Below are 27,537 nucleotides of genomic sequence, written 5' to 3' on the forward strand. Positions count from 1 at the left end.
CATCCGGCTGCACCCCCAGCAACAGTAGTGTCTGCAACGGAAGCCACGGGGTGGGTTCCCTTCCCACTCCTGGGATTCGGATCGGTGTTTTGTTTCTTTTTTTTTTTTCCCCCAGTTTATTCATTTGTTTGTGTTTTGAAGGGAATGAAGTATGCTCTCCTTATAAATATGCTCTGTTTTCTTCAAATGCCCTCCTTCTTCTCCTAAAACCTTATTTCTGAAAGTGCTACAAGCCAGAGCATGAGAAAAGTTGCTTTGAATACCAGCTCAGTGGGACTGAGCCTTGTCTAGTGTCCTTTCAAAGCGTTCAGGGCGATCAATTATCTCTTCGTTACAAGCCGAATGAAAATTTAAACTAGCAGATAACAACAAAACAATGTCTATTTACATTTGAACTCAGACAATGCTAATGTTCTAGAACCAGAACTGCAGTCAGGAAACCAAGCTCTAAAATTCTAGCTCACCGTCCTGTCCATGTTGATATAACTTCAAGAACATTTCCATTTTCAACTGAAACAGTCCCAACACTGTTGATTCTCAGGCAAAAAATCTTTATTAAAAAACTAAAAAAAAAAAAAAAAAAGATATATACTGCTCTTTTAACTTTTGCTGAGCTAAACAAAAATTCTTTTTATGTCAACAAAGTAAATTTAAGACCTAGAAATGACAAGGGCACCTGGGTGGCTCAGTAGGTTAAGCATCCAACTTCAGCTCAGGTCATAATCCCATCATCCGTGGGTTCGAGCCCCACATCGGGCTCTGTGATGACAGCTCAGAGCCTGGAGCCTGCTTCGGATTCTGTGTCTCCCTCTCTCTCTCTCTGCCCCTCCCCTGCTGTGCGCTCTCTCTCTCTCTCTCTCTCTCTCTCAAAAAATGAATAAACATTTAAAAATTTTTTTAAAAAAAGACCTAGAAATGACAAAGGAAATAAGATCAAGACTTTTCTTTTTTTTTTTTTTTTTCCAACGTTTATTTATTTTTGGGACAGAGAGAGACAGAGCATGAACGGGGGAGGGGCAGAGAGAGAGGGAGACACAGAATCGGAAACAGGCTCCAGGCTCCGAGCCATCAGCCCAGAGCCCGACGCGGGGCTCGAACTCACGGACTGCGAGATCGTGACCTGGCTGAAGTCGGACGCTCAACCGACTGCGCCACCCAGGCGCCCCAGATCAAGACTTTTCATACTTAAATCATGATCAGAAACCTTAAAACCAGTCTTAGAAGTGGCATTATGATATGGGCAATCTAAAGATCTTCCAACATTATGATCCTAAAATAAAAATCTTTAGACTTTCATTGGTTAGAGATAGACCACAGAGAATTGCAAGAGAAGCTTAGCACTACCATTATTACTTGTCCTTTTTTATTTACGTTTATTTATTTTGAGAGAGACTGTCTGTGCACGCGTGCAAATATGAGTGGGGGAGGGCAGAGAGAGAGGGAGAGGGAGAGAATCCCAAGCAGGCTCTGTTGCTGTCAGTTCAGAGCCCGACTTGGGGCTCGATCCACAAGATCATGACCTGAGCCAAGATCAAGAATCAAATGCTTAACCGATTGAGCCACCCAGGCACCTTGGTTGTCCTTTATCATCTTGCAAAGTATAGTAAAGAAATGTTCTAACCAGGTGGTAGAAAGAAGCTGCTGGTTTGCTTTAGTCAATATCAAGTTCATAGTTGCCTTTTATACGAAATACGCAATCAGTTACTTCCTTGATGCACAGTGGGTTTAACTCCCCCACAACCCTAGGAATAAATTCCTTAGAAAAGAAACTTCCCTTTTGGGGGAAAGACTAGTCCCCTTTAAATGCATACAACAGAAACCATTACCCAAACCACCCATCACCAATCAGTCCGAGGTCTCAGCCACAAAGAATCTCACTTCAGAGTGTACCTAAGCCCCGCCACGGGCACAGATGTGACCATGGAAAGCTGTCTTCTCTACTCTGACACCTTTGATCGTTGAGTCATAAGATTCCCCAGGGAAGAGGCTCATGAAATTACCAAATTACATAATTGTTCCCCTGAATTCACAAATGTTCTCTTGTGGTTTAAGATAAACGAGTGCTGATTCTCCAAATTAATAACCAACACTCCAGAAAATGAACTCTTCTGCTGGCTATCCAGCCTCCAGATTTTGGTCGTTAAGTTCAGAGATTAATCTTTAACAGAGAGGACTCCTACCCTCTACTTTTTAGGTGTCTGAACGTTTGCATCCACACGATCACAACAGGATCATACCTTTGATGGGGATGGGGATGGCAGACTGTCCTCTATTTAACTGGCTACTATTTTTACCGCCAATGAATCACACCAGGGGCTTTCCATAAAACTGGATGATTGACTATCATAACTGGTGAGAATCTAAGAATGTGGAAAGTAAGGACCTTCAAGACAGTACAAAAGCTGGGTCTGAAGGCCAGGTTTCCCGACTCCAAGTCTCATTCTTGTTCCACTCCAAAACAGTTCTTTGCTACCAACGCCTATTTAAACCTGGTATGAGTTCAGTTGAAATTCAAGAGCACATTGCACATCCTCTGAAGAGTCTTGGTTGACAGAGGAACCCAGGGGGTTAAACAGGACGTGTCATTGGTTGTATGAACAGAAACTTCATGACCAGAACTTTACAAGAAAGGGGAGCGTACATCCATATTCCTTCATTTCTGCTCCCCTATTTGTTGTTAAGAATCCACTTTCTCATGGGAACCTAAAGCCTGGAGCGTAAAGCTGTCACTGGCACCATGTTGATCTGTTACCATGGAGATCACTCTGGTAACATAAAACCCTGCTACCAGTCCAGACACACAAGCATCTCATTCTGACTCCCAGAGGGATTGCTCTGCACCCTACTCCCACCAGTTTAAAGTTCGTCTCTGCTAGGATTGACCTCTAAAGTGTTTGGAGATTGACTTTGACATGTCATTAAAAATCTAAACACTCATTGACAAGGAAGGAGGTAAGGAAGCGGTATCTCAAGATTTTAGAGCCACGAAGTTCACATGTAGCGACTGCTCCCTATGTTACAGTTAGGGACTCTGTTACTACCTTATTTGACAAAGAACCAAAAGTAAAACGTGGAGGGGGACACCTTTGGGACCACTACTACTTGCTACTTATTCATCACCTGCAATACACCGTTTACACAGTATCCAGCTCATTACTCAAATTGTGAAGTGTGAAAGCATTAGTTGGGGTCGATGCCTACAAAGCCTTGCCACATTTTCAGAAACTAGAGTTCCTATAGGTGGCGGGTCAAATCAGTCTCTAACGGCAGAGACAAACAGCCTTGACGTCGCTCATCAGTTAAAGCACGTCAGTGTCACTCTGGGTCTCGTGCAAATCTGCTGGACCATCCAGGGGGTGCAGAGATGTCGAAAAGGCTGTCTTTCTCCAGGGTGAAAGAGAGCTACATTTGTATGTGAAACGGCAGTGTCGGTCTAGAGGAAGGTCTATTTTAGTTTCCCCTAAATCTTAAGATTATTAGGAGGGCAGGTGGAGGGTGGAGGGGTCTTGGTCTATCATTAGGTTGACAGTGGTGAGGCATGGCTTTCCCCACTAGGGATTCCTGGGCGTCATGCAAGGAAGGCCAGCACTAGGATGTTTGTGTTCAGAAGCCTCAGGCTTCAGGCTGGGCCAGGATCACACGGAGACCTAGAGTTGTCCTGTAAGCGGGCAGAGGCTACCCCAGCATCCAACAAGGAGGATGCGAACAAAGGAGGCGGAGCTTCCCTTCTCTGCACGCCCAGAGCATAAGCTGGGCCACTGCCTCCATCACCTGTAGTCTCCACGGTACAGTGCACAGGAAGCCGCTGTCAACCCCCAACATCCAAGGCTGGGGGCAGGGGGGAGGGCCTTAGGGATCTCACGGCTCAGTGGGTTTTGCTCTTTTCCCCACATCTGCTTGCTTACGTGTAGTAGATCGTCCTCACCTGGGTCTGAGGAGCAGCGAGTATCAGGAAGGGGACAGAACTCAAGCCTACTCGTGGCCACTTCTCTTCTCAAAACTTTGAGCGGAAAGGATGTTGGATTTCATCTACCTGTCAGTCACCTGGCTCCCTTCGGCATCTCTTCAGTTCCTGCAGCTCCTCTGCTAATAGGATCTTCCTCCTCACGTACTCCTGCCTCGCAAAGCTGCCTGTGAGCGCCAGGGAAGAGGAATGGCCAGGGCGTCGCAGGCCGGCGGTGCCGCGAGCGCCCGCGTCTTCCTCCAATCCTCCCCTCGCCGCTTCTCACTTCCAAACAAAGCGAGTGAGGAGGCCACCTCTTCCACGTCTCCCCCACTTCCTCACCAGAGGAGAGCAAGGGCATGTGACAGTGTAGAGGTGGTCACAGCATTTCAACTTTCGGGTCTCCCGCTTCAAGCCCAAATGGGGAATATACTGAGTAACGAAGAAAAAGAATTTGTTTCGGAAGACCCCACCGGCTGCCGGAGGCCAATGAAAGACTGAAATCAGAGATTACCTTTCTCTCCGCAGGAGTGATGACCCCATTTCTCCCCTCACTATGAACTCAAAACAACACCCACCTAGTGTTTTCGCTACATACGCCAGAGAATAACTCAGTACTTTGAGTCTAATTAGGTGCAATCAAAATCCTCCCCCCCTCTTTTTTTTTTGCCCTCAGATTTTCTCCTGGATGATACCTGTGTTTTAAACAGAAGTGGATTTAAAACATATTTTAGACTTCATTGAAAAATAATTTTCTAAATTTTTTTTTTAATGTTTATTTATTTTGGGGACAGAGAGAGACAGAGCATGAATGGGGGAGGGGCAGAGAGAGAGGGAGACACAGAATCGGAAACAGGCTCCAGGCTCTGAGCCATCAGCCCAGAGCCTGATGCGGGGCCCGAACTCACGGACCGCGAGATCGTGACCTGAGCTGAAGTCGGACGCTTAACCGACTGAGCCACCCAGGCGCCCCGAAAAATAATTTTCAATGGAAAAAAAATCCATCTTCTTTGGGGGGAGAAAAATGAGGTGAAGAGGAGAAGTTCCTGAGCTGTTTACACGATAGTCCAAGAAATGAAAAGTAATAAAGCTCTAGACTTAAACAAGAGGACATACCCTGGAAGTTTACTTGCACAGAGGAAAGTTAAGAAAACCGAACAGAAATCAAGAAAAACAACAACGACGACACATACTTTCTGTGGAGATGTAAAACATATCCTTGTGAGTGTCTTAGATATTTATCTCTTGCAATTACTGTTCTACTGGGCACAGTGGACTCTCAGTAAATACTGGTTTTGTTGAATGACTATCCAAATTTCTGCTTTCTAAGACCGAGTCCCTACCGTGTGCCTCTTTGTTTCCCTAGCACTGAGCACGGTGGTTCTTCAATCAATGCCTGTCGAGTAGAACAAGATTTGAATCCTCTTCACCATGAGCCCGGGGAAGCCACAAACAGCGCTTGCAAGGAATTTCACAAGGAGAAGGATGCAGTCTGGCACCAGGCACTTTCCTTACCTGTCTGAAAAACGGAGAGCAGATTTCTGTCCTGATGCATAAGGTGTGGCCAGAGCTGGCCAGAACGGGCTCTCTTCCAGACAGAGGTGAGAGGCAGGGTTATGTTTGCTCAGTTTATTACCCAGGTGTGTTATTTTCCACAGGCTTCTCTGCCGTTACAAGAGTCGGCCACGACAAGACTATGAGGTTAGTGCTGTTTCCTTTCAGGGGCCTGAGACAGGTGTGACTTACTTCTAAGCACTGAGGTCAATTTAAAACAACTGACTACACAGAGGAGACGCAATGAAGGGGTAAGGAACGGAGGTGCTGGAACAGACAGAGCTGCGTTCGTATTCTGGCTCAACCACCAACCAGTTCTGTGGCCGTGAGCAAATTACTTAACATTTCAAAGCCCTAGTTTCTGTATCTGTAAAGATAACATCGCCTACCTCTCAGACTTGTTGGGAGAAAAAAATTAATGAGACAATTAGAACACTGGAACACACACCCAATAAATGACAGCTCTTTTTACGCAACGCTTGGCTTGTCACCATTTTGCAACTGTGATTTTATACGTGGTATCTAATTTTTCCAGTGCCTCAGTTTTCTCAAATCGAAACGGGTGCTGGGAAAACACGCTTTGAGGCAAAGTCAGTAAGAGACCTTTACTCATACAAACTGAAATGAGAAGGAGAATAATGTGGCGGGCCTAAAAATGACATACCCGCTCATGCTAAAACCTGATGTCAGGACCAGTCAACATGGTGGCCTCTATCCTAGAAGCCTATTTGGGCAAGGGATGTCCATCATGGGGATGGCTTCAATGAACAGCCATTTGGAAACATGCTGGGAATCCCCTGGCGCAGTTGAGAGAAGGTAAACCAAAATCCTGAGACAAGTTATCTTAGGGAAAGCGCCATATTCAACCCATGAGCCTACTTATTTTTGAGTCAGCATTCACTCAGAAACACCCCAAACCGAATTGTTATAGCTGACCTATCTAGCAAGCACTTATTTTTTCCTGTGTATATCAGATCTACTAATAAAAAATTACGATGCAAGTTTCTTCATCAGACAGGCTGTTATACAGTGAATAGTTCTTCCTTGCGCTTTAGAATAAATCCTATAAACAACGGCAAAAGGCAGAGACCTCTTAAAATCGATTACACAACGTCAGAATTGGACAGAACTTATTAAAGGCATAGAGTCTATTTCCCCCAATTTTAAAAACAAACAACGGAGACTCATCAAGGTTACATAGTTCGCCCCGAGCCACAGAGCTACTGAGTGACAGCCAGGGTTGAACCTTGGCCTCCTGACCCCAAGTCCAAGATTCTTCCTGCGGCTGCTTTAAACTTCGTACTTTGTCTGTTTCTCCCCACAGAGCCCAAGCATGCTGCACTCACAGAAAAATCTCTAATAAATACTTGCCAAATTGATCTACAAATTCTCCAAGTTTGCTCTTTCAACCCAATCCTGCATTTCAATCCCAAAAGGTCCCAACCATGGCTAAGTAGCAGGTGCCATTTGGAAAAGTCTTTGGAGGAGTTTACAAAGTGTTTTTGAAATCCCATTCTCATTTCCTCACAACAGTGTAGAAAAGGTTCTGCTGTACCCATTTCAGAGATAAGGAAACTGAGGCCAGAAGTGTAATGACTCATCCAAGGTCTATACTGCTGGTCGCACACGGCTGGAGCTGGCATTTGAACTCAGACATCTGCTTCCAAAACCTGCACCGCTTCCCTTCATTGGCCTAAGACTAATGAATTCTGACCCACAAACGATGCTGCCATCATTCTTCCTCCTGGTCTTTTCCACTGAAAAAAAGAGAGGTACTCCATAAGGCGTCTTCGCGTCAACTTAAAACACGTGGGCTGACCGAACCGTAGAAGATTATGTTCAGGTACGAACATCCTTTGCCCCACCCGGACCCTTATTCCCTTCCACAAAGCAAAGACCTCAGACCCCAGCTCCCGAGACCAGAACAGCACTGACACATACGGCGTACGAGGTTTTAAAGGCCAGCCCGAGGGAGATGGCTACATTTTTTCCTTACCCCGTCGCTAAAGCCATCTTCAATCATGGTTTGTGTCAGAGGGGGAAGGAAAGAGGTCGCTTCTGGGAGTCTTAGCAGCACAGGGGCTGTGACGTGACCTACAAGGCCTCCATGTAGGTCAGGGATGGGCGAAGCCACCGAGCGAGGCGGCCAGAGATGCTCCAAGCCTCCTTGCCGGCTGCTCCCGGGAGCGGTTAAAGATAGAGACGGCGGCAGCTAATGGCGGGGGTGGGAGGAAGGGAGAGGAACAGGGGCTGTGAAGGAAGGTGCGGGGGGGACGGATATAATCCAGCATACAGAAACCTGTCAGGATGGGATTTATTTTTGTTCTGTGAGGGAGTATAATAGGGCTTTGCCTGTACTCTCAATAGCTGTTTTGAAGTGAACCCGGCTGGTATGTCTTTAATTTGTCATTTCATTATGAAACTGTTTCCCTTCCAAGAAGCCTTCAAGTCAGGAAGCTCTGTCTGCCCACACAGGAAATTCCTTTGCTTCAACTTCCCCAAAAAGGAAATTTCCCTCAGAAGTGAGCCCAGCATATGCCTTTGAGCAGAGCTGTTTCAAGAAACTTTGGCAGCTGAGTCCCAAAAACACCCCTGGCTTTTCTGCTGCTGCTGGGATGTGGGGATAAACAGTTCGGTTCTTGCCCCCGGTGGGGGGGGGGGGAAGGGGGGAGGCTGTGGGGACCCTACTGAAGCAGGCCCTGGCTCACCCCCTTCCTCCCTCTTCTTCGTTCTCCGGTGCCCTTGCCCCCCTTCTGTCCTGTCCTGCATCACAGCAAGAGCTCTACTTCTCCAAGAGGGATGAAGTACCTGCCACGTTCCCCAACCACCCCAAGAAATGGGCCCATCTGGAGACTCACCCACAGAACACACGCAAACACGCTCACAGACGGGCACCCCACGGTCATCCAACGGCGATGCAACACAACAGCACCTCTTCTTTCTTTCTTTCTTTCTTTCTTTCTTTCTTTCTTTCTTTCTTTCTCTCTCTCTCTCTCTCTCTCTCTCTCTCTCTCTCTTCTTTCTTTCTTTCGTAACTTAACATTTTGTTAATTTTAATAGACTCTGAAAATCAGGACAACTTGGTTGATGTGTGGGGGTGGGGAGGGGTCGTGGAGACAGGGTGTCTGGTCTTACTCTAAACATTTTATTTCTGGGGCGCCTGGGTGGCTCAGTCGGTTGGGCGGCCGACTTCGGCTCAGGTCATGATCTCACGGTCCGTGAGTTCAAGCCCCGCGTCGGGCTCTGTGCTGACGGCTCGGAGCCTGGAGCCTGCTTCGGATTCTGTGTCTCCCTCTCTCTCTGACCCTCCCCCGTTCATGCTCTGTCTCTCTCTGTCTCAAAATAAATAAACGTTAAAAAAATTTTTTAAAACATTTTATTTTTATGTTGCCCACATCCTACCTGGTTGTTTTTTTTTTTTTTTTTTTTTTCCATAAATCTCACTTGCCATCATCAGGGCTTACACAAAGAGGGCCCACAGCCGCCCTGACTAAACTGAGGCTCAAATTATTTTCCCACATAAATCACTTGTGTGCCTACTACGTGCCAGGTACTATTCTGGGTACCGGGGATAAAATAGTAAAACAAAAAACAAACAACAACAACAACAACAAAAAAAACCCGGCAAAAACCCCTGTCTTCATGGAGTTTAAATATTAAAAAAAAAAAAAATCAGATCTAGTCATCAAGATGAAGCTGTATTATTAGGGCATAATTTACCCACCTTGCCTGAAACCAGAATGGTGATTCTCTCACATATCTGACACCAAAACAGGAGGTTTACAACCACACTGGAGCAAAACACTCACTCTTATTCCCTCTCCGACCCACACACCGACTTGAGACCTGTCATAGAAAGACTACAGTATTTCAGATGAAGAAGGTGCAAGAAAATACAAGAGCCCGCCAGAGCTTCTAAAGCACGCATATTACCATATCCTCTTTTCTCAAGGGTGGTGGATTTTTTTGTACACAAACTTCCCCAGTGCAGATTTTAAGTAAAACATGGAGGGGGGAGAAATATCTGAAACCACAGCCTTGTAAAAACTAATCTCTCAGACATATTGTGAATGACTAAGTGGGTGAGTGCCCGGAGCAGCTGTGAAGCGAATAATAATATATAGTATTTTATGAAGCTTCTTAGCAGAGAGGCATTGGCAGGAAACTGCCAGACTCATAGTTAAGTTTTTAATTTCCCATTTCAAATCACTTCATTAAAAAAAAAAAAAAAAAATGTTGTCAAAGGGAAACAACACAGAGAGCTAGAGCACAAAAGGAGGGAGTGGTATTGAACTTCAAACTGTGAAGCAGGCAGTAGGACAAAGAGAGACACAGACAGATGAGGAACTAAGACAGCCCTGGATTTTCACCCTGCAATTAGATTGCACTAGGATGGCAAAGCGATAGAATCTGATCTTATTACACTATTCATGTGCCAGGACTCTGTAAGGGATACTGTTTACCAGGAAACAGAGCGATATTTAAGGGACTAGTGAGAATCATATAGCGCGTTGAAATCTGAATAGATTAACCCTGAGGTTTTGGGTTGTGGTAGATACGTTCCATGGAGTGGATTTATAATTTTATTTTAGTGAGTTATTCTATTTTTCTAAACTTTACGAGGTTTTAACCACATGGTTGAATCTCTTAGGGGGACCCAACATCATTTTTCATGTTCGCAGAGAGAATGGTGTCGGGAATAGGCCTTTGGCTTGGAGTGGGAGGGAGAGTGTGGAGGGGAGCCTGAGGAATCTGCTTTGCCAACTACCAGCTCTGCGACTCTGGCCAAGTTCCTTAACCTCTTTAAACCTGCCTTTTCATCAGTGAAGTGGGGATAATAAAACTCAGCCCATAGGACTATCATGAGGATTAAATGATCTAATACTTGTGAAAAGTGCCTTCCACGAGTACTCAATAAATGGTGGTTATTACTCCACACAGAGAGCTATGAAGGATCTTTCTCCCAAATTCCACACACCCACTCCTCAAATAAGCCACTCACCTCTGGCTGGCACCTTTAAATTCTCCGCAAGTCAAGATTTTCCTGACCGCTTCAACTTAAGACTTGGATTAACGTTAGGTCCCTCATAATACCAGCGTGGTCTTGGCATTGCGATCAAACATTCAGTCGCTTCAGAGGTAAAGACGATTTGGTTAAGAACGACTGAAAGGCTTAAGGATTCAGATGCAAAATTCACTCCTCCTCTCAAGGCAATGAAGATGACTTCTACATTCTCCAGTCAACCGTGTGCCAGAGAAGATCGGACTTTGTCCAGTCAATACCAATGCTGGCAATGTCTTGAAACCAATGGCCAGGCATGGTAAATATCAGATTACTCATCTTCGTCTCAGAGGTCCAGCTTCACAATGTTGTGTCTGAATCAAGGGGCCTGGATTTTCCATCTAATTTTACGTCAGTCTTCTCCATGGAGAAGGCCAGTCCCAGGCAAAATTATGGAGTTTTTCCCGACTCTACTCCCTCCCTTGACTTTGTCCATGCTGGCCATCGGTCTTCTATTTTAAAAGATTCAAGAGATTTGATAAACTCGTTTTCATTAAGATATCAGGGACTTAAGGTATTAGTTATCTCTCTCCAAGGTACTAGCTGCTATCCTAACAATTTACCATTAAAAATTAGAGCTAGGTAGAAATAATGCCCAATCCAAAAGGAATGTATCTTCACAATGGAACTTCAGACATCATGGTGGTTTATCGTGGGAGAGATTTAAGTTCAGGACGCTCTTACATCACTGTAACTGGGTGACCACATACCCTGCCGAAGCATAACACTGTCAACACTGGCCCTGTTCACAAACAACATACAAACCCTCTGTCCTAGCTCTAGAGTAGTGCTTTCTGGACAGTAAAAGTTCAGAAAACTCTCTGAATCTCAACACTCCTTTAGCAAGTGAGGAAGCACAAGATGGGAGACAGCTACACAGCTAAATGTACAATGCCAGTGCTACAAAACCCAGTTGTGTTTCGTCAAGTTCTTTCCCTGGATCACTGTGAGTAACAGGAATCATCACAGAAGCTCTGTCAAGCAGCTATCTGGAGTTACAGCTATGAAACAGTATGAACCAAACACACACACACACACACACTCATTTAGATTCATCTGAAGTGAAATTCTTCTTTGCCTAAGAATCGAAAGAAAAAAAAAATTTTTCCTTTGACAAGGTCCAAACAAATTCTACATCTGTGTGGATTTTTGCGGGTCTCTGAAGTTCCCTTCAGCATGATCAGAGAATTAAAGAGTAGTTTAAAAGGACGTTATCAACATCCACAGCTCTCAGGTGAGGAATCTCTCTCTCAGGGAAGTTCTGCTTCTGTGTTTCGAAAAGACCTTTGAATAAAATCCCGGATATCTATGTGAATATGCGATTGCTGGCCAAACTGTAAGGGCAGCGAGGGTGCCCCACAACACGCTGGACGCAGGGTTGTAAACAGGGAAAAGAGAACTATCTGTCTAGGGCGGGGATTTTGGGAGGCGGCTTCCCCACCACCTTGCACCAAGAAGTGAAAAGAGTCAGTGTGGGAGGCAGAACCATGAGAACGATGGTGTGGAAGAAATTAGAATGAAAAAGAAAGGAAAGTGTTTTCTCCCCCCACTTGGTTCACTTGTAGTAGGAAAATATGCCCAAGACAGAGGAACCTTCCAGCCCATCAGAATAACAGGTTTGTGAACTTGCAACTGCCGTTGGGCTACTTCCTCAAGCGAGGCCTAGGAGGGGGAAGAAGAAAGAGTAATTTTATTTCCTCAAGAGGGTTGGCAACAAGTCATCTGCTCACATTTGTTTCTCTACAATGAGTTCCTGGTGTTGGTGACCTGAGAGCTACTTGAGGAGGCAAAAGAACACCAGGCATCAGCTTTGTTCGGAATCACGGCTGCTCTGGGCAATTCTTTTCTCCCTAATCCTACGCCCTTTTTTCACGGCCTGGGGCAACAAGTAGATGATTTGAGTAATTAGTTCAGGGCCCCTATTTAGAAATAGTTTCTTGGGTGTGAGTTTTCATGCCCATGGGACGGTAGGAGTGTCACAGATTGTCTTTGCTGGCTGGGGCGGATGGAAATGTACTTTAAAGCTCAGCATCAAAGCCTCACTTTAGAAGCTGAAAGCCTTCATTCCCTTGCCAACTGTGCTTTTTTTACCCCCCTTATAATTAATTAATGCAGTATTAATTGTGCATGTGCTATGGGGCCCACTGAAGGAGGATACGGTGGCCCTAGCCATGCAGATAGATCAGCTGGCTTTGTAAAGCTGGAAACCCAGCGGACATCGACAGAGGGAGGAACATACACATTGTCATTTTCACAGGTTACAGGAAAGGCAACCATGCCTTGAGGTGCAGAGGGGATTCCCACAAGTCGCGCAGCTGGGGTCAAGGGGTAGTTACCAGAAGCCACACCTGTGCGTAATGCCCTGGGAAAAGAGCCAACTCACAGATATTTCTCGGGTCTACGAGAACTAGGAAGCAGGCCTGAGATCAGAGAGAAGGTTCTTGGGACCCAGTGTAAGGTGTGAGTGGCCCCAACAGCCTTCAGAAAATCTGGAAGGCCGAGGAACTGCGCCCATACCTGATCTCAATCATCAGGGAAGCATCCAACAGCATCAGGTGTTGAATTGCCATATTTCCTTGTGCGAGGGCGTCCTCACAAAACAATCACGGCGAAAGTAGAGGATAATCTCCTGTATCCTTGAAATACCACCATCCGAACCAAAATTTGATGTTGAGCACTGAGATCAAGTGAATGACCATGATGCTTAGCATTTATAGATGATGCTCCACTGCCCATATCCCTTCTTAGTTCTCTTCTGGAATTAGAACACATAAAATGTTTGAGCTGTGAAGGACCAGCAAAATCCTGCACTCAGGCTACTTTGCTTTTCATATGAGGAAGCTACCACACTGTCAGAGAGAACGGATTGTCTGGCACGACCCCACCAGCCAGCACGCCGGGGCCAACGCTCAGAGGATCAAGCCCAACAAGTGTGCTCCCTGCTCTCTATTACCCTGCAGCAGAATTTCCTGGAACATAGGCCATGTTGGTAAACTGAGGCACCAAAATGTCAGACAGTTTTTCTGAAGCATGTCAGACTAACATAAAGTATTAGGAAGTGAAATGCTTTCATTCGTGAACCCAATAATACAATCTCCGTTCTAGCACATCATCTTTCTTGCTGTTTAATAGTCATCTGGGGTAGATCATCTCTTTTTCAAAGAAGGAACATTGTGGAAAGCATGATTCTTTTAATTTAATTTTATTTCTAACACTCCAGAATTTATACAGGTACCTGCCAATATGCTACAAATAACAGTTTGCATAGAGGATTGAATTTGAAAATTTTTTCTTCCTCTATATTCACAAGGTAATTTAGTTTGTGTCACTCATTTACCCCTCTGGCCTTCCTTGTCTATCGTTTATAAAAATTTTGCTTAAATTAAAAAAAAAAAAAAGCCAGCAACCTGTTTGCTTGGATTTTCTCCTGCCAACCAACAGCCTCTAATCACGACTTCTATCAGTTCCTAATGAAGAAGCAACACAGCAAAGTGACAAAAAGCCTAAATTTGGGGATTCAATCTGGACTCAAATCATGGCTCCTTCATCTTCTCTCTGTGTGACCTCCGGCCAGTGATTTACCACTCTGAGCCTCAGATACAGACACAGATACAGACACAAACATAGTATCTACCTTCCAGTGTTAGAGATTATTCAGGATAATTTATGTAAAGGTCTTGGCACACAGAAAGTGCTCAATAAACAGCAGTGACGATGATTATTTATTCTGCATATTATTGCAACAGAGATTTCTTTCGAGGGGCATCCTTTTTAAAAAAAAATTTTTTTTAATGTTTATTTATTTTTGAGAGAGAGACAGAGTGTGAGCAGGGGAGGGACAGAGAGAGAGGGAGACACAGAATCCGAAGCAGGCTCCAAGCTCTGAGCTGTCAGCACAGAGCCCGACACGGAGCTCGAACTCACGGACTGCGAGATCATGACCTGAGCCGAAGTCGGATGCTCAACTGACTGAGCCACCCAGGCCTCCCTAGGGTGGCATCTTGTATACAGTTGACCTCAGAATGGCTCCTAGGAAGCAGCACAGTTCTGGCAAAGTGGGCAAGTGGGGTATGACAACAAAAAAAGACACGCAATTGTCAAGATAAGCCACTCCTAGAAAACAAACAGTAAGTAAATCCTAATACTGTTACTTCTAAAGTGGAGCTACACAGACTGCCTGATACGCCTGTAATTTTTCTTAAGACAGTACTATTCCATACCCTTCAAGACTCATCTAGGTCCCTTTTGGTTTTCCTCTTGATTGTTGCAAACCTTCGCCATCCTCAGTGAACCGCTTTAGCTAATGCCCCCATCCCCAGAGTAGAGAATTCAGCCCCAGCGAATCGGTGAAATCAAGTATTCCCCGCACAGCCCTGCACCAGTTAGACTTTTCCTTTCAAGCATCTAATCGGCATCCACCACACATCCACAGCTCTTTCTCCAGTACCTATATCTGCAATCTGCATTTCTATTACTGAAATCTTGGAGCTCCATTTGAGGCTATTTCTATCCATGATCTAGAGGAAACAGAAATAGAGTCTAATTTCAAAGGAATGGAGTTTAATCCACCTACCCAAGACGGAAGCAGTAACGATCAGGGCAGGGTAACTAATTATTCTTGGGAATTTACAGTCAGCATGTGGCCAGAGACAGGGACAGTTTATATCTCTAAAATCCTACTCTACCTGCCTTCAGAAGGGACAAGAAGAAAGAACCCCCAGAAGACACATGGACGGTTCAGGCAACTGAACCAGAATCCTCCTACGGCAACAGGGAAATCAGTAACATCGAAGGTCCCCTGGTAACTTTCACCTCTGGAAAAACATAAAGAGGAGGAGGTCAAAGCCACTCCTGTCAGAAGTTCCAAGTGTCTAAGCTACTGATAAGATTTAACTTAGGCATAAAGCAAAATGGGAGAAAATATCTTCTATTTGAGAATGGAGACTTTATCCTATTTGTATAGATTCAACCCAATCCGTGCTTTGTGATAATGGAGAGGACGTGAGGAGAAACCTAGGGAAGCTATTTCAAGCCAACATCACACTGAATCTTCATCATGCCGGTCAGCAAGGATTGTGTAGCAACAGATGAAGTTGGCCATGGACCTTAATGGACAGGGGCCCTAATATGCCAAGAGAGAGACCGCAGAGATACTAATGGTTGGAAAATCCCAGGGGAGACAGTTGAGAGGAGACAGAAGAAATGGGAATATCATTTAGTTCCCACTGTTCAAGTCTCTACTCAGAGAACTGACTGGTTCTCATCGGCTCTTAAGTTTAAATGGCTGTCTCACTTTGTCTGTCATACTCTTTCAATATGGGGCCTAGAACAGTGCTGGGCATCTCTGGGTTCACACAAATAGCCCACAGGACCAAGTAGGGACCACCAATTGCCGACGACTGCCAAACATCAACTTCAGAATTCCGAAGACAGAGAAAGCCCTCCCTCCCCCGTCCCCCCGGGATCACAGGCATTTTGTCAGAGCTTCTGCTGGAGGAACTGCCTTAAATGTACAAGGAGCGCACGGCATGAAATGCAAAGTGAAAGAAAAGGTCAATAGACCTCTGGTTATATATATTTTTTTTTTTTTAAAAAGACATCTATAAATAGCTGCATTTATTGAAGCTGCTTCCTTATCAGGAAGCATGGAGCTAGGAATTAACGTCTGCCTGCATCGGAAATTCTTTCAGACAGCGAGCCCAAAAAGGAAATTTCCCTTCCAAAGCATCCTGGCTGTTCGGTTGTGGGCTGTTTTTTCTCTTCAAGCTGTTTGAAAGAGCTAAGCAGGGCCCTGATACAGCCTCACGTGCTGCTGGAAAAGGAGAAAGCCTTTAAGCATTTGAATGTGAATGGTGAAGGCGCCCAAAGGAAAGCTTGGAGGGTGGGGGGCGGAGGACAAGATACAAAATGCTGGTGGCTGGCCATCTTTGTTGGGAGTCATTATCGCTTTGTCAGATTCTGACTGAGAATTAAATCTTCCCCCGTGTCCTTGCCTCAACTCTGCTGGTGATGTCACAACACGTCACAGGCAGCTGCGTGAGGAGAGGCCATTTTTGGAATACTGATAACGGCAAAGGACACGGGAGGACTTGCTGGGTTTTAGAAGAAGGGTAGGACAGGCCGCAGAAAGAGACCTACAGATTTGGGCAAGGCCAGTGAAGGAAACCACTCCAGACAGACGTGCAGATAGGGTTTGGGTAGGAAAGTGCCTGAGAGCGGAACTGAGCTCCTGGAAATCGTAGAGACGTTAGAAAATAAAGCTGGTTTCCAGTGTGACTGATGGAAATCGGTCCCGATGCTACACAGACAGAACTCTAGGCCCTTTCTTTAGTGAAACAAACAAGGACATACATGCTTCTCTTTGCCCTTAAAAATGAGGAAGCCACCTCCTAAACAGGCTATTTACCAGCTTTGGGAACTGAAACAGAGTTCTTGTGAGTTACTGGCCACTGTTTGCCGGGCACCATGGTAGGTGCTCCCCATGAGTTAGCTCTGATCCTTACAGGAAACTCTCATGAGTAGGTATCTTAGAAATTTGAGTTTTAGGCTAAATCATCTCTAATAGAGAAAGGGAGCCCTGGAATCCAAGCCCACTCAGTTCTTTCTTGACTTGAACCCATGTCCTTTCTATTACCATGCCTTTTCCTTTGGAAACACCAAAAACACAGTGAGACCTGTTCCCAGGAGGCCATTCCTGGTGAAATGCCAGGGAATGTGGGAACGTGGTTGGGCCCCACTCCTGGAGCTGGCCCTCTGAGGCCTTCATGGCCAGCTCTGTTGCAGACAGAAACTGAACATCAACCTGAGCTCACAAGAGAGGGAGGAGGGAGGAACAGTAGAGATGGGTGGGCAAGACAGGAGTGAATTATTCACAGTAACAGCCTCTGGTTCCTGGTGGAAGCCAACGTGTTGAGGTTCAGTGCAAATTAACGGTCACGTGCATTAACAGAGCCCAAGTGCTCCCAGTCCCCCGCACCCACGGCCACCCAGACTCCAACAGTCAGAGGTGCCTGTGTTTTCATGTCCACAAGACTCTGTCATTCTGTGTTCTCCTAAGAAGCCTAACTGATGACTTCCAAGGTAGACATCACATTCGGCTCCTCACAGGCTTGTGTGAATCTGGACAATTCGGTGGGCCTCCTGAACCACAGTCATCCCATCAATAAAACAGAATCCGTAACACCTACCTCAAGGGCTGGTACATGATTAAATGAGATAACATATATGCTGTGGCTCATAACAATATAAAATACTAGCTACGATTCCATTTAATTCTCATTTTTGCGTCTTCTTAGGGAACAAAATTAACTTGCAAGCATATAAAATTGTGGGTTGCTCCAGCTAATTAGAAAAGAGAGGCAGTGCATCTCTTTTCACTATCCCGGTTCTAATATAGCCTTGCTCGCCATGTGACTGTCTTCAACTCAGTTACTCTGCTGAGAAGGCAAAATCACCAAGTGGGTGAGCAGCGAGGTAACGTTTCCAAAGGAAGGCATTAAATTAAATTATTAAACACACACAAGTAGGAGTAGTAATGTAAGAATTTTGAAAGATTCACAAGGAAAGGAAGTAGAGCCAAGGGACTATTTCTGGTGTTCCGATTCTAGAAAACTCTGAGCGGCTATTATGGCTATTTATTAACCCACAGCATCATAAACCGTAACCCTATTAAAAATGATGAATGAGTCCTCGGTTCCGACTTTTAAATACCAGTTCGCAGGGATTTTAGAAGGCCCACCTGGCCCTGCAAAATTTTGCAAAGTCTTTGGGCAAAGAGCATCATGTCAACCTGTGATCAGATGGGATTCTATCAACTAAATCCAAAATGATCATGTAAAAAGGAATTTAAAGGAAAGAAAAGACATGTAGTGATTTAAATTCTGCTGACAGATCTGAAGCATACTTTCCTGGAATCAGATGGGCAGCCCCCAGCATCACTGTTTGAGGCTGAGGGGTTCACAGGGTGGGCACCACCTCATGAGGCACCTCTGGCTGCCCCCTCAACACCCACACTCCCCCCAGGCACTTAGAGAAAGGCGGTCTTCGGGCAGACAAATGAGACAAAGTCTCGCCCTCACAACAGGAGGCCCCTAGTGAGAATGAGGCAACGGCCTTCATTGCTTAGAGAGTCAAGAGTGAGCTCCTCCAGCTACTCTGGGGGGCCTTCGATCCTTTTTGTGTTTTCAAGGAATCCTAAAAGGCTTAGACTCCCTTTAAGGAGTAGAACTTTGTGTCTTTCACCCAACCTGTTACAATTGTTGTATTTCAGCTCTTCTACCCTCAAGCTTAAAAACTAAGTCAGTATCCTCTGTGGAAGGGGGGTGGGGTGGAGGGGGAAAGAAGCCCTTCTATCTTCTCAATAAACATCCTTGTGTTTGCTCTCCTAGTAGAACAGGGTGGTTCCAGGAACCTGTGTTGGCAGGTACCAGCCTGCACATGTGGGCAGTGAGGAGGCCAGACCAGGACAGCATGGGGCTGGCCCTTCTCCCCTTTGCTCACCTCCTTTCCTAGGCCCAGAGTACCCCACCTGGCCCTATCAAGCCCTCTTTAATCACCCCTTAACACTTTGCTCCATTTACCGTTTGTTTTTATCACAGGCCGGTAGAAGGCATTACTTTCTACTTCTCAATTGCTTGCTAATTTGTCACACGCCTTCCGTTTGGGCATATAGCTCTGCCTTTGCAGAACAAAATGGTGAGAAACCCTCAGTATGAGAATCTTAAACATTATCACCCCTACTTTCCCTCCAACCAGGAAAGGCTATATTTTGACTGCAGAATGGAAAGAGAAAAAGAAAGAGTTAAGAGAGAAGGTTTTTCTGCAGATCAATGAGGACAAATGGTGAAAAGAAGCTACTTTGACGCATACCAGTCTGGTAAGTATCTCTTTAAGACAAGCAGCTAAAAATGCTTTCAACCTAGCAATACCATAAATGTCCTGCTGCTGTCTTGGCTTCCAGATTCTTCCCCGTACTTTCCATGAGCATTCCATTGGGAATTGTCTGGAATCCCAGATTAAAACAGCAATAACCCAATTCCCTTGTTAGAATATTTATTTTCTTTTAGGTTTGGAAACCCAGCTGGGATGCATCTTCCAGTATACGGCACAGCCTCAACCATCCTGGGGGCTACATGAGAGCTTTCTCAAACAGCTCAATGGGCAGCCGAATCCTGGAACAGGAGAGTGGGGCAGGCGGCTCAGACTCATGTGGAAAGCCCCAGCTGAGGACAAACAACAAAAGCCTGGGAACCTCCATTTGCACAGGATTCATTCCAGATGTCGGAACCAACAGGGCTCATGCAGATTACCCAGAAGGTTTCTAGAGTCAGGCTGCCAGACAGAAGGCATTGCCCTGACCTGAATCCATATTCTATCAACTGATTATATCCTAAAGTCAGCAGTAATATGCTACAATCCTAGATATGATAATCCTAGATGTGATAATCTATGTGGGGATCCATCCATCCCTCCATCCACCCATCCGAGGGAGATAAGCAAACTATTCAACAATTCACTGACCGGTTAGAAGATTCCAGCCATAAACCATTCTGGCCACTACAGCCACACGGGTGAATCCTGGCTAAGTGTCAAGCCCAAATTCATCCATCTATCCAAAAACTATGTATTGAACACACTTACATAGTGGCACAACAGGTAAGAGCCTGGCTCTGGGGTCAGACAGAACTGAGTTTGAATCCTGACTCTCTCTCTTACTAACTGTGTGACTTTGGCAGGTTAACGTAAGTTCTCTAATCCCTAAATTCCTTATGTCTGACATGGGTAGAAAAAGAAAGATCTACCTTACAGGTGCTGCTGGGAAGAATTAAATAAAATAATTTACATAAAGGACTTCACACAGTGCCTGGTCCAGAGTTATCCTATGACAAATATTAGCTATTACAATTGTGTGCTAGGCACAGGGAGTGGCCCAGTCGTGGCCCGTGAGGAAACTGTCTACTCCAGAAGAGCGTTGGCACGGAAGAGACAGTTCCAAGTGCGGAGAAAGAGTCCTTCAGTGAGATCATGATATGTTAAAGGTAAGAGGGCCAGGAAACCGTCTCTTGTCCCATCACCATCTTGTATGGCAGAACTGGGTATTATCGTGCCTGACTCACGTTCCAACAGCTCGTTTTAACAGCAGAACTAGTTAAGAATTAAGATCCTCCGGTTCGGTGTGTGTCTTAGCTGGTTTTGCCATGGTTACTACTTGTGGGGAGAGAGTCCCGTGTGGTAAAAGAGCTTACAAGAGCAAAGGCATCCAGAGGTGAACCAAGAGTTGGGGCTTTCTTGGGGCAGATGTCTCAAAGCCAAGGGATGAAAAGCTATGAAAGAAACTTCAGCCTGTTTGGGACAAGGGTTCACACGTTTTTTTTTTTCCCCCTCTGTACTAGATGTGAAGCTCTCAAAGGGCAAGGAGTTTGGTCTGCTTCGTCGATTTCTGTACCCCTGGCATCCAGGAGAGTGTTTGGTGCAGCACAGTGCTGAATAAATAAACAAATGAGATTAGATGGTAAGAGTGTTCTGCAAGGCATGACCATGTTCGACGTGGAAGCGAATGCTCCCGAAGCGAATATACTACTGGCCACCGGACAGCTTCCGGAGGAAAAGATGCTATTCCCTGACTGTGGTGCCTTTTCCAGTCCTGTCTACTCTACTGGTGCCACAACATTCCAGTTTACCAGGGACAATGGTGCCCGCAGTCGTGACCCGGGCACCTCTACAGTCCCCATCTCATCTTGTGGAGAAGACGGTAGAGCGCAACTGTGCCCTTTACCTCCTTGCCCAAGCGAAGCTGGAATGTCCTGCCTGCGACTCGTAGCGACTTTGTAAATACCATCGGACACGGCAAGCTGGAGGAGGGGACGGATTCTCACGGCCCTCAAGTCCTCGCCAGAAGCCCGGCAAGCGTCCTCACCGGAGGAGAAGGAATAAGCCAGCAATATTCCCCCAGGATTTCCCAGCAACACAGTCACCTGATTCCCTGAATTATCACAGGGAGAGGGAAGAGAAGCCCGCATCCTCTGTCCTTTTGTTCTCCACTTTCAGCAAGCAACCTTCTGGCTTCTGAGGAGAGACGGGATGAGAGGAGGCGAACATCCCGGGGAGCATTACCATGCCAGAAAGAGATGGCAAGCACAACCGTGCGTGCCACCACGGAAGTCTGAGGAATCAGCTAGGGAAGGGCCAAGGTGACCCCCCGTGCTTCCTACAACCTGGACTTGAGCCCTCAGGGCAGTATTCAAGCCAGGAAACCTGGCATTTTCTTGGACACTGTGATCAGGGTGGGAATCAGGTGACTCATTCTCCCCAGCTGCCCCATCACACTGTATCATCTAGAGGCTGGGTGGCAGCACAGGAAAGGAAGACGAAAAGGAAATGACAGGTGTCAGCTGCTTTGGAGACTGGCCCCAACAGCACAAGTGTGTTGGTGCCGATGCTCTGCCAAGCTACAGATAGGGAGCTGGTAGAGGCAAGGGGCAGAGGTGACCTGAGAGAGAGGGAGGTGGAAGGACCACAAAGACTGCGGCCGTGGAGGCAACGCAGGCACAAGAGAAGCAGGAGAGGGGAGCAAAAGAAAGGACAGGAGTGAGAGGCCCTATCTGGGCAGTAAAATGAAGGAAAGAAAAGCAGCCAGCATGAAACAAACAAACAAACAAAAAAATGGCGGGGAGGCCCTCCCTGTAAAGAAAGGAAGAGCACACAGCCTAAAAGCAAAGCAGGGAGGGAGTCTGACTCAGAAACTGCCCCAAATTTAGGGCCTACGAAAATCCTAGAGGAGTTACGGGTGAACTCAGGAAGAGAGGCAAACTTTCCAAAAACGTTCACTTTGCCTCTTAGGAGAAGTAGTTGACCTTGCTACATGGTGCACACTTCCAGATTTGGGGGTAATGTGTCAACAAGGGACAGGAGTCTCAAGCTTTTCGAAGCCATCAATGCGGGGGGAGAGGGGTAAAAGACCGCGAAGCAGCTTCCCACGGTGGACATCAGGAGTGCCACCCATCTCAGAGCTTGCCAATCTCCTGCCTGAAGCCCCGTCCTCGCGCGGGCAACCACGCCCCTCTCAGTCAGTCTGTCCTTCTGGCCCTGGGGCGGTCTGTCCTCCCTCCCACCCCCGCGCGCATGCGCGCCAACACTCACGCAGGTGCGCGGGCAGGCGGATCGAGTCGTCCTCCATCCTGAGCGCTCGGGGCACTGGAACATGAAGCGGAGTCGAGGACGCGTAACTCGGCACCGGGCTCTCGGGAGGTGTATATGAAATTCGTTCCTGCTGTTAACAAGAAGGGCAGGAAGAGGGGAGGGGGAAGAAGACAATGAAAGCTTGGAACTGACTTAGGTGTGAAAACAGCGCGCAGGGTGGGGGGCAAAAGGGAGAGGGGGCATCTGAGCACTGGCCAACCGGGCTTCACATCATTCCCGCTCGCCCCCTTTCCAGACACTTCAGTTGTCTTCCAGATCCCCAGCACTTGGGGTTTGTAACAAGGTTGTGGAAAGGCTTAACACAGGGCTTCTCCTTTGGACTCAGGTCAATGGGTGTCCGTTTCCCCTCCCCCTGTACTAGAGGTTTGTTCAAGTCAAGAGGGGAGACAAGGCGGAGGAAATGAAACCATATGTCCTAGAGAATGGCTTTAAAGACTACTCTCAAAAATTACTTGTCCAAGTCACATAATTAATGTCACCCATACATTAAAACCACGTTTCCTCTTCTCTGGCAATATCCCCGGTTCCTAATGCAAATATGATTCTGTACTCAGATCCAATGAGAGGTGAGCTGAAAGTGATGGCTTGTAAACTCCAGATTTAGTTAATAAATCTACAAACTAGATTTTTCTATGGCCTACCTATCTCATTAGAAACCAAAAATATCCAATGTTTTTTTCCTTCATAGCAGGGAACTATCTGCAACATTAACAGTATCTCCTTGTCCCTTCATTTTCCATCTTAGACACATGCTTCTTTCCTTCTGAAGTATTTCAGAGCTCATTCAAGAATTGTCTGCATTTAAGGAAAGTGCTGTTTAATTGAAGGTACTTAATTCAACTGACAACTGCAGACCCACTGTTTAAATTCAAACAGGCAGTGTTTGTTAGATCAATTAAAACAACTGGATGGGATGAGAAGGATTATTACTAGCTTCAAATTAAAACACAGCAAATAATGACAAGGAACCAACTATTATGTTGAGCTAGAAGAGCAGTACAATTTGCATCTCAAATCTATATACCAACTACTTTGACTTAAAGTCCATACATAAATAAACATAACTTCCATTCGTTTCTGTGGTTCAACTGGGCAAAGCAAAGTGGGACATACAAGGTCCAAAAATAAGTTGGGGGGAAAGATCAGGAAGATGCCATTATGAAAACAAGAATCAGGAGCAAAAGAAAAATTGCAGATGAAAATAAAGCAAAGGGGGTGTTTATGTTTTGGAAAGACAGTTCTCTAACATTTTATACTTCATCAAATGTGCAGAAGGGAAGCAGGGGAGTCCCCCTGGCTGTATAACCAAATTAAAGCTTTTCTTCTGCTCAGAGCCTGGAAAGTTTGGTGGTTGTGGTAGGAAGTTTCAATTTTAAATGAATATATACATATTTCTGTAATTTCCGAATGGAATTGCTATACCTTCCCTGAGGCATCCTCTACCAGCAAAAAGGGCACTTGGAGTATTTCCGTTTAAACATACATCCTAAAGTTTCCTGGTGAATTTCTTAATTAAAGGCAGGCGTATACACCCTAGATTTCATTTCTGTATCAATCATGATGTCCTGTGAAAGGTCACCCAGAGACAAAACCTTCAACTTCACTTTTATTGAACTTTACCAACCATCACGCATATTTTGAGCAACTCTAGCTTAAGGATGAGTTACAACTTTTGGTGTTTAGTTTGGGGTTCAAGGGGTGAAAGAGTCAAAGACAAAAACACACCTTTGGGAAACATACAGTCTGCTTAGGGGGTTTTCAAAGAGAGATAGGCTTTTTAAACATTTTAAACGCAGTCTGTTTTTCTAGTTTAACACACTTCAACCCTCAAAAAAAAAAAAAACAAAAAAAAAAAAACAAAAAAAAACCAGTCCCAATATATGTCTAGATATCTTATCTGCCGTTACATTTATTCCCAGAAATAGCTTTGTTTTGTTAGGGTTTTTTGCAGAAGTGAAACTGTTGATGAAGAAAACATTGTGCAGCCCAAGAGTTTTCAAATGGCATGGCACGAGTGCGAGAAAAAAAAAGGAAGACGGCATTTCATAACACGATGACTATCTCTTAAAGCAAGGAGAAACTCACCAGATCCTGCAACTGGTCCCTGTGAGTGAGAGGCCACGTCATCCCAGCTCCCTCACCCCTCACCAAACCCATCAAAGTCAAAAAGGGGAGAAAACCAGGCCTCAGAGCAGATTTTACTTGGTTTCTTGGGAAATCTAGCGCTAGCCGACTGATAGGAGTCAAGCTAGGTATCACCTTTCAAGTGTATATATTCTGATTTGCTAAATTACCACCGTTGTACCTTCTCAAGAGGCAGCCCCCGGTGTGTGTGTGCATCTGAGTGGTTGCCTGTCCTTACTGCTATACTGAAAAGCCACACTTCAGTGTTTGCCCTGGGATTCTATAACACCCCCATGTCCAAACAATTCTAGACGGAGACAGCTTCTAGATTCTCATTCCAGACGACGGTTTCTACTCAGCAACATTGCAACACCTTAAGCTTGGGACGGGAAGCTCTTTTTAAAAGATTGAACGAAGATACCTGCCAGCAGCGGGAGAGAGGGTATTGACCAAGAGGGGGGTTGCAGCAAAATGCACTTCTAGGGCCTTGAGCATTTTGCTAGCAGCCATTATACACCTACCCTGACCCTGAGTTCAGCAGCCAGTAGAGCCCTGAAGGGACCCAAGAAAGGACACTGCCCAGTATGTGGGCTCCTTTCCTAACAGAATGAAACACACACCTGGAAATCTCACACTGCAGGCTTTATCTCTCTTTTTGTTAATTTCTAGGGCAATTCACATGGTTCACATTTTTTCATCTATTCCTATAACCATACACTTAACATCTACAAGGCATAACCAGCAGACTATCAGCAATTAGAAATAGGAAACAAACACCACTATCTCAGACGGAGACATCTAGACCGAGAGGCTTAAGGAGACTAACATCCAATTTCTCAAATAAAAGAAACCTCTTTATCCTCACAACTGCTTCTGTGGTCCGACCCCAACAAAGAGGAGGGGAGTACACACGAAGAGCTCAGTCACCTCAAAAGCAAATTGTCAGTCGGGTGAAAACCAGAGGTGTTTTATTTTAACATTACAGAGGGGATAACAATTTTTCCCAAGAGGATTACAACCACTGCTCTAATTAAATTAAAATGCTACAGACAGTGATATTAATGCATTCAAGTGTTGTACGGGATAAAATGAATGCAACATTAATGCATTCATGTTGACGGAGGTCAACGATGTGACTGAAAAGGCCGTGATGTGGTTACATTATTGTTTAGATGCTAAAAAAAAAATAAAGAAAACGTGCTGCTCTCAAATGTGCAGACACAACCTATCAAACCAACCTGCAGAAACAAAAGGGAAGCACTGCCATTTCTAAGACCAACTGTAAAACCTAAGGGGGGGCAGGGGGCAGCACAAAGCTCTGAAAAGAGAAAGAAGGCTAAAAATAGTTTTAGGCAAGGGATGAAATGTAAATTTCACCAACCATTATAGAAAGCTTTTCTTTTCTTCTTTTTCTTCTTTTTTTTTTTTTTCTTTTAATTTAAATGGAATATTGAGTAAGGTTGCTGGAAGCATTTAACTACCGAAACCAAAATGAGGTCTATTCCCTGTCCTCCTTCCTCCCCAAACCATGAAGGGCCAATGAAGGGTACCCATTGGATTCTGCTCATTTTTAAATCAAGTGCTTAGGGAACGTGTGACTATCACGTAAAATAAGCTTAAACATTTTATGCTCCGTAGAATGGTATTTCTCCTCCCCTCTCCCCTCCCCTAACCCTCCCCCCCCCCCCCACTATGGCTGCATACTACATAAAAGTCAAAAAAAAAATGAATCTTCTTATAACCAGAAAAGTCTTCCCTTTTCAAAATTATTCTATGTAGAGCTTCTATAAATCACAGGGATCCCCCTGATGCATTTATACATTTGTTTTCACACCATTAGTTCTTTAAAGAGGCTGAAGGTTGACACACTTAGAGCCTGTTGCCAATTAAATATTAACTTTCTGGAAATAAAGATAAAGCGTTTCTGGAATTGAGAAGAATAGAAGCAAAGTTTGGTTCTACTTGCAAAGAGATGGTTTACCGGTAATTTTACAGATTCCTCTAAGGCTGAGATGTCCCCGATTTAGGAAGTGTTTCCCCGAATAGCCCCCATCCCCATTATGAATGCCAGATTACCCCAAGGATGGTTTCTGAAGCCCGTGTCAGGTTCTCAGGAGGAAGAGTGTCATGGAAACAGAGTGGTGACCATTTCGCCGGGAAATGTGGTAAAAATTCTACAGCTGCCCTTTTCGCCCTGTTGCACTTTGATGTCCCTTCCCTGCACTCTAACTGGCAACTCAGACAATGGAAAACAACAGGCACCCGAGATACGGCGGGCACCTGGTAATATTCCCTATTTTGAGGGAAGGATCTCTTTTTCACCCTGCAGGTTTTTGGGAAAGCTGCCTGGGAAAGCTGATGCTTGTACTACAGTTTGTCTTCTAGAGACTGAAGGGAAGAAATGTCTCCAGTGGGAAGTTATTTACTGAGATTCACTAAACTGAAGTCTGAACACACAATTATTTAAGTACACTCTTCTGGCTGTGAAATGATTCAAGGCGGTGGCTATAGCTTACATTAAATAAGCTTTCATTGACAAGCGAGACCTATATACATCACCCAAAACCTGAACAAGACAGAAATTGGAGCTGCACAGTTTTTGAGGTTTTTGGTGCCGGGGGTACAAACAGACACGCACAAGAACCCGAACGAACAC

At 45.3% G+C, this 27,537-nt stretch overlaps 1 protein-coding gene and 1 long non-coding RNA gene across 4 annotated transcripts in view; both read right to left on the reverse strand.

Moving 5' to 3' along the window:
* LOC147579314 (uncharacterized) overlaps positions 1-3,078 on the reverse strand; it is a 41,582-nt gene extending 38,504 nt beyond the window's left edge. The window contains exon 1 of the long non-coding RNA XR_015253805.1: positions 2,181-3,078. This is a non-coding gene — a long non-coding RNA (uncharacterized LOC147579314). The remainder of the gene's footprint in view (positions 1-2,180) is intronic.
* ETV6 (ETS variant transcription factor 6) overlaps positions 1-27,537 on the reverse strand; it is a 253,331-nt gene that overhangs the window by 129,878 nt on the left and 95,916 nt on the right. The window contains exon 2 of one of the 3 annotated variants that reach the window (XM_086714073.1): positions 22,698-22,824. The exons of 1 other annotated variant lie outside the window; for it this stretch is intronic. In XM_086714073.1, coding sequence (XP_086570199.1) covers positions 22,698-22,824 — 127 coding nt within the window. Of the gene's footprint in view, positions 1-22,697; positions 22,828-27,537 lie in introns of all 3 variants that reach the window. One more of the 3 variants, XM_086714072.1, reaches the window with a different exon arrangement.

This window comes from Puma concolor, chromosome B4 (assembly GCF_028749965.1).
Source record: "Puma concolor isolate L17-30 chromosome B4, mPumCon1.1.hap2, whole genome shotgun sequence".
Classification (NCBI taxonomy): domain Eukaryota; kingdom Metazoa; phylum Chordata; class Mammalia; order Carnivora; family Felidae; genus Puma; species Puma concolor.